This window comes from Acipenser ruthenus, chromosome 2 (genome assembly GCF_902713425.1).
Source record: "Acipenser ruthenus chromosome 2, fAciRut3.2 maternal haplotype, whole genome shotgun sequence".
NCBI lineage: Eukaryota > Metazoa > Chordata > Actinopteri > Acipenseriformes > Acipenseridae > Acipenser > Acipenser ruthenus.
This window is the reverse complement of record NC_081190.1, coordinates 41,397,307-41,404,805: the sequence shown is the minus strand read 5'-3', so window position 1 is coordinate 41,404,805 and position 7,499 is coordinate 41,397,307. Positions and strand designations below refer to the sequence as shown.

The following is a 7,499-nucleotide window of genomic DNA, read 5'->3' as shown; positions in this document are numbered from 1 at the left end:
ATTAAATGAAATTTTGATATAAAAAAATAAAAACGTGTAGACCACATAGATCAAACCTATACAATTTTCTCCAACATGACAACATCAACACCAATCCCTCCCCCTGGCCATACCTGACAGATGGTATAAAATACTAGTTACATAAAATGGCACATTGTGTGCATTCCTATTTGCTGAGTTTGTTTGCTTCACTTAATCACCAACACATCATCTACCATACTAGGTTAAGGGAAGCTGTTTGTTTACCTAACGTTCAGGTAGTCTTGCACTTTGTGTGTTTTTTCCCCCTGTACAGGGAAACTGACCCCATCCCTTTAACAACTTCGATCCTGCTATAAACCAACAATCTAATTCCCCCAATGACTGCTATGTGTTGTAACCAGTGGCCACCTTTGGTTCCAAAACACACTGCTGAAGGTATGGCATAGAACCATACATTATCTTTATACACTGAAAAACAGTACATGTTTAAATTCTGATAGCACAGCCCTACCATGAATTAACATACTGTAAAGCCATAAATATTAGGCAAATCACACCCATAAAACCTATTTTGTTTCAGAAATGTTGGTGACCTGTTGCAATATACGAAGTAAAAATGGCTTTTGGCACAAATGACTTACAGATAACACTGGTGCACTTTATTAAAGTTTTTTTTTTTTTATTCATCAAAACAGACATTTAAAAATAAAATGTAATTGTGAATTGGGCTAGTAATAAATGCTGCGAGTGTGATGGATTGGAATATGTGCCATTTCCACATGATGTTCCTTGGCATAGGGCCACAGGTAGAAATCAATAACAGCTGAGTTGACATGTTCCAGTTTGCACCCTTCTCTTTGTTCAGCAATATCCCACAACTGCTCCCTGATCCTCTCAACACACCAAATGGAACAGCCCCGGATTTCCACTTCCTGTCGATCTCCAGATGCCAAAATCACTCCTATAACACACAAAGATTGTGCTGGAAAATTACCGTACACATTCGCAAGAAGTTCCAGTATGTCAGTAAACATACAAAATAATACAATAACCCTATGATGTTATTATTAATGGCTTTGTTGTTTTCTGTGTCTGCTCTCAAAGGTGGATATGCAAAATTGCCCATTCTTTTGGTTTCAGAACATGATTGGTTGAAACACTTTGAACCAGCTATAACAGTTGTGTTACTGCCCAAGTAAAATCAGTGTTACAAACCTTCCTTGAGAGTCTTCATTAGCTCACTGGAGTACCTCAGTGCCCCCAGGTAGACGAGAGCCTGTGGGACCCGGTAGTCAGCGAACATTGTCAGGTAACCAATGTCAGGAATGCTGGCCTCTCCTCTTGCTTCTAATATGCCCCAGAAATCTGCCACAAGGATCTGTGCTCTTTTGTAAAAAGCAACTTTTTTACCCTGAAGTAAAAATGGTTGAAATACCAACCAGAAGGCTGTTAATAACTTTTTTTTTTTCACTTACATCCAAGTATCGCTTTCCTCCTGCCAATATGTAATGTTAACAGGGGCTGCAGCAATAAAACTAGATTTCAATCTATTTATATAAAACACAAGTTACAACACAAATGCCACATCTAAAAATGTAATTTTATTGTAAAGGTCCTTCCGATAGTTGAAAAATAAGCTCACCTCGAAAGTAGCTTCGTCTCTGTATGATGGTATAGTCTCCACAATGAGCTTGATCATTTTTTCAGCGCTGTTGCCCCCCTTTCTAATAAACTTAAGGAAAGAGCCGTCGTGTTCCAACAGCACTTTTCCAGCCTCGGTAAGAGCTTGATGCCTTTCTTTAATCATGGGCATCGGCACATTGTTGTCTGAACGCAATACATGCTTCAGATCATCCAAGGCCATGTTTGCAAAATACGATGCCTCTGTGATTGGAATACCTACAGAAAAAACACTATTACATTAGAGAAAGTTACATTTTCTCATTTACTGTTCGGTACATTTTGTATGATGTTTGAAGTGGTTCTTTTACAGTTAGTCAAATGTAGTATTTTTGTAGAAGTCTGTTTTTTAGTGCTTTGACTTGGAGTTCAGGAGCACTCTTCACTTCTTGTTGTCTGCCACATGTTTATTGTAGGTTAGATCAGCAAAAGTGTCTTTATATTAGTAAGCACCAATCACCATCTAGATCACTTCTGTTTATTGCCAGCAAAAACAAAAGGAAACTTGATTCAAAGTGGCAGCTCACTAGATGGTGCTGGCTCTTCATCATCATTTATTTCTTAGCAGATGCCCTTATCCAGGGCGACTTACAATTGTTACAAGATATCACATTATTTTTACATACAATTACCCATTTATACAGTTGGTTTTTTTTTTACTGGAGCAATCTAGGTAAAGTACCTTGCTCAAGGGTACAGCAGCAGTGTCCCCCACTGGGGATTGAACCCACGACCCTCTGGTCAAGAGTCCAGAGCCCTAACCACTACTCCACACTGCTGCCCCAAAAAGGTGGCTCTTACTTTTCTAAAGACTCTTTGGCTCACCTAGCCGATATTACATGTATCTATGGCAGGCAACTGGAAATAAATAGCCGCTCCTGAACTGAGGATGATTGCAAACATCGTAAAATAGTAGGGGAAATAAAAATAGATAAAATAAAAATGAAAGTTGAAGCTACTACATTTAAAAACATTACTTCCGAACCTGCCAGGGATGAAAATGGAACCATGAGCCCAATTAGATACTTCAAGTAGCAATAAAGCTATGGTCTCATGAGCTAAATGTTCAACTGTCTTATTCTAGGTCATTGATCAGGGAACTAGAACTGAAGAGAAAATCCTGAACTCATGGGAAAGAACCTTAATACAGACTTATTGGGGGAAAAAAAAATGATTTGTTTAATTGCAGTAAGAACCATCTATTCATGTTAATACTGCAAAAAGCAGCTTGTGTTGACATGGACAGGACCAGGACATCAGTAATACTGGATCATCTGCAACATCCATTTTCAACGACACTCTCCTTCAGGCCTTGTATTTATGGGCAATGTGCAGTTATAAGCGTGTAAGTACCAATACAGGACATTTATCACTGAACAAATTTGGTCAAAATAAGTAGAAAGATAGACTAAAGATTTTTACTTTTATAATCCCAGTGTTTGGTCTACTCCACAAGTAGTGTCTCCTTCATAGGTAATTAATGTATAGGCAAGACTGAGGCCCTTTCTAAACCAACTGGAGAATAAGATGCCGTAATATTTTTTTGACAAGGAGCTTCAGTTTATCAGCTTGGCCTTATGCTCCAATTAAAAGCGCACTTCCATGCAGTATGACCTCAGTTTCTTTAAAATGACCTACGAGTTTACTCTAAAAAGCCAAATCCTGACTGCAGTGTATTACCAGGCCATACTGATTGGTACATTATGTTTTTAATTTACAGTTTATTACCTTTAATACACTGTTTCTGCTCCCCTCACTGCAACTTACCTTCATCCATTGCCCTGCTGATAGCAGCACAAAGTGACATATACCCACTGTATGTTTTATCCTTGTATGTCACCAAACACTGCTCATCATCTTTATCAGACCAGAAGGAGAAATTAAGAGTGTCCACCACAAACACCCAGTTTACTGCATCGTCACTCATGCATACCGGAGCCAGCGGGTTCATTTGTTTCCAGCCTTGCGCGGTGAACACTTCACAGCCTCTTTCAGCATACAGCATCTCTGCTACCTTCTTAACTCCCTCCTCCTCAATGAATACATCTTTGCTGTTCTCTGCTATAAATTTCCCAGATTCTCTTGGAGACAAAGGTGCTTCCATTTTCCTTCCTCTGAAAACCAAGTACAACAGAAACATTCAATGTACCTATGGTTTTGTAAAAGCTGTGGTTACCAATACTGTATTACACTTCTTCTACAAATGTATCGTTAAATTGAATTCTTCCAATTAAAAAACAAACAACACATTTTTCTACCAGAAGCCCTTATTCCAAAGGATTTTAGACATGGTTTCCCAAAATTCAATGTACACCTTTTTCATGAAAATAAAACAAGTATAGCAAAAACATACATCCCCCTCAGAGCAATAAATTCAAAATCGGAGCAATCAATAATATACCGTATTTGATGGAATAATATCCGAAACTTCTGGGAACAGCCATGCTGCAATATGTATAATTTATATAAGAAAATATTGTAACCCACACCCACAATATGAGTAAAATAGTGTGTCATATTTAAATCTCGGTTTAATCTTAATAAAATGCAAGTGTTACACACTGCGCTGATTAGGGGACACCTCTGTTGTGGGCAAACTTTGCACTGGAAACGAACAAGAGGCAATGTTTATTATACCATTAAACTGCTGATCCAAACTAAATACCTGTGTGCAACCGCATACAGATAACAGCAATAGATAGGGGAACAAAAAAGGTTGTTAGAAAAATGTAATGTACAGTGCAAAACACGTTTAAGTAAACCGGCATAATAGTAGTATGTATAGTATTTCGATTAATCATCAAAATAAATGCACTTAGAATTTAGATTTAAAAAAAAAAACAGTTTTCATTCCTAGTCATTTATTGTACGTTACCACGATTTACGGCAACAGCAACCTACAAGCACACGTACCATACACACCACGTCTTCCTTTAAAATGAAACTGTACTCGTTTCGGGTTCTGTTTGTTTCTAGACGCTTGTAGCTCTGCCCACCACTAGTTTAGTGTCAGCCTCTCGATTGGCCCAGGCAATATCAAGTGTCCCTTCGACGTGTCTGGATTGGAGAGCCATTTCACCAAACAGACTACAGTATATTAATTATAGTTGTTCTATAATGCACACGGTTTGTATTACTTTGATTTCTAAATTATGTGTAACTGTTGAATACTACAAAAAACTAGCTTAGCCCTAAAATTATAAGGCTACGTTTTACTACGGAATTGTACCCTAATGTAAACTGCGAATCCGGTACTATTACTCTCCCCAGGACACTCATCCAGCTAGTTACATCAACAAAGTAAACTGCAAAAAAAAAAAGAAAAAAAAAAAAAAAAAGTGTGTTTTCCTGCAGTACATTTACCATTAACTATACATTATTATACATTATTTTTTTGCAAACGTAAACTGGAAACAGACAATCAATTTCTCTAAAGAAACAACAAAACACCACGAACAAGGCAAAATGAGAAGTCCACCGCACATTTGCATACTATTTTCTTAATGGTGTAAATTACGGTACATTACCAAAGAGGTAAAAGACTGGAGAATATGCTAGATTCAATTATAAAACAATGTAAAATAACTAAAACAGCATAATGTACCAGATTTGAATGGGCGCTTCCCTGCTTTCTTAGAGGAAGTTGTTTAGACATTAGAACAAGTGCAGTGCGCTGCGTACCATTTTTTACTGCATACCTGAAAATAACACTACACCAGTAGTGTATGGTATGTAGAGGGCTTACATTCAGCCTGAGACTTAACAGTCTCATAAAGGTAGGTCTGCCTCCTAATAATAATGCATTTACAAAATGCAATTCTCTTTAGTTAGTATACTAATTATATATAGAATCTTCTTCCACTTGGTCTCAAGAGTCTCCCACATGCCTTCTGGCAAACTCTAGCCGAGATTTCATCAATGGCTTTCTTTTTGCCACTCTCCCATAAAGGCCAGTTTTGTGAAGCACCCGGGCTATTGTTGCCATATGCAGTGTCTCCCAGCTCAGCCGTGGAAGACTGTAACTCCTTTAGAGTTGCCATAGGCCTCTTGGAGGCCTCTCTGACTAGTGCCCTTCTCGCCCGGATACTCAGTTTTTGAGGACGGCCTGTTCTAGACAGATTCAGTTGTGCCATATTCTCTCCATTTCTTAATAATGGACTTTACTGTGCTCCGGGGGATATTCAATGCCTTGGAAACGTTCTTATATCCTACCCGATTGGTGCTTTTGAAGAACCTTATTCCAGATTTGCTTTGAATATTCCTTCATCTTCATGATGTAGTTTTTGTTAGGAAATGTACTACCCAACTGTGGGACCTCCCAGAGACAGGTGTATTTAACTTGAAATCATGTGAAACACCTTAATTGCACACAGGTGGACTCCATTCAACTAATTATGTGACTTCTAAAGACAATTGGTTGCACCAGAACTTATTTAGGTGTGTCATAGCAAAGGGGGTGAATACTTATGCAATCAATTATTTTCTGTTTTATATTTGTAATTAATTTAGAACAATTTGTAGATTTTATTTTTCACTTTGACATTATGGACTTTTTTTGTGTTTATCAGTGGCAAAAACTCCTAATTAAATCCATTTTGAATCCATGTAGTAACACAATAAAATGTGGAAAAGTCCAAGGAATACTTTTGAGAGCAACTGTATCGGTTACTGAAAGATCATCAAAAAAACACATTGAGAACAGGATTAGAATCAGCGTTTCTGTTTGGGAATCTGTCTGAATCAGAATTTTTCATCTGACCGACATGAATTTATTTCCTGCAGTAAGGTAAAGTTTGCTTTCTGATCTTTACAAAATAAAAACATTGCTTTTCTATTAACTATGTGTCGTATACCCCTGGTGTTAAAGAAGTCACTACTATAATCAGACCTGAAACAAGATATCGGTTTGGTTGCCTGAGAATATATGAGCTTAACAAATTGAAGTACTTGACTGAATGGCCTGAGAAATGATTTAGAACACTGTCAGCTCTAGTTTATGAAACTTTTTTTTTTTTTTTTAGTAATTTGTGAATCAAACACACAGAATGCAACGCCTGTCTTTCTACAGCAATGGAATTTACTTAATGTGTTGGAAATCAGAGACTTGCTGTTTACACTTGTAAGAAACAGCAGGGGTACTTCTCTCAGAAGAGCATGAGCATGCACACTTGTAAGGTGAAAACGCCTGACATTGAGCATTATCATTTGAAAATACTACCTTCTTCAGTGCTTGTGGTGGATGTTTATGAAGAGGATTAGAAAAACTTTTGGAAAGGTAAGCAACATATATTTAATCTTATTTTACTTTAACTACATTCATGTAACATATAATGCAGCAGATATTTACTGCTACCACCTAGTTAATCACAGGAAAGCAGCAAGAGGACAACTTAACTGGCTTGCGTGCAGTCCTGCTGTGAATTCTCTAATCGTTCCAGAACGTGTCCTCAGCATGGTTACACTAGGAAATAGTCTGGCTGTGTGAGAATCAAACCCTAAACTTGAGATAAGAGGACACGGTAGCATTCACACTAGCAAAATCTTCCGGAATACACCCGCTTGGCCATTCATTCCGGAATATTTGTGCAAGTGTAAACGCACCTAACGTCCAAGTTCTACCATTTCATTTTTTATTGTTTAAGTGAAGAATGGATTTGTTTTTAAATGTTTTTCTTCCTCTTAAGGCATGTGTGTTTTTTTTGTTTTTTTTTTAAAAAGATCAACCAATACAAAGAAAAAAAAAAACACCTGCTAACCCAAAGTTGTCACTGCTTGCTACCTAGTTGTGGAAATCCAACATATTCCAATTAAGGAAATTAGGAAATATAATGTAGAGA

General features: G+C 37.5%; 1 protein-coding gene across 3 annotated transcripts; it reads right to left on the bottom strand.

Annotated features, from left to right (window-relative positions):
• Window positions 1–623: 623 nt before the first annotated feature.
• On the bottom strand, window positions 624–4,682 carry qng1 (Q-nucleotide N-glycosylase 1). Of its 3 annotated transcripts, none has more exons than XM_058996045.1 (5): window positions 4,564–4,682; window positions 3,430–3,776; window positions 1,625–1,881; window positions 1,198–1,393; window positions 624–943 (listed from the first exon to the last, which is right to left on the bottom strand). In XM_058996045.1, the coding sequence occupies exons 2-5, from the start codon at window positions 3,764–3,766 to the stop codon at window positions 711–713; spliced, it is 1,023 nt and encodes a 340-aa protein (XP_058852028.1). In that variant the 5' UTR covers window positions 3,767–3,776; window positions 4,564–4,682; the 3' UTR covers window positions 624–710. The 3 variants fall into 3 exon arrangements, with proteins under 3 accessions (XP_058852028.1, XP_033870230.3, XP_058852022.1); XM_034014339.3 differs by having other exon boundaries at window positions 4,576–4,681; XM_058996039.1 differs by having other exon boundaries at window positions 4,538–4,594.
• Window positions 4,683–7,499: the final 2,817 nt, after the last annotated feature.

Excerpts from the sequence above, each read along its gene's own strand:
- qng1 (XM_058996045.1), bottom strand. The coding sequence starts at position 3,766 with ATGGAAGCACCTTTGTCTCCAAGAGAATCTGGGAAATTTATAGCAGAG. Across the intron at positions 1,882-3,429 it reads CAGCAGGGCAATGGATGAAG|GTATTCCAATCACAGAGGCA; the intron begins GTAAGTTGCAGT and ends TTTTTTCTGTAG. Across the intron at positions 944-1,197 it reads AATGAAGACTCTCAAGGAAG|GAGTGATTTTGGCATCTGGA; the intron begins GTTTGTAACACT and ends TGTGTGTTATAG.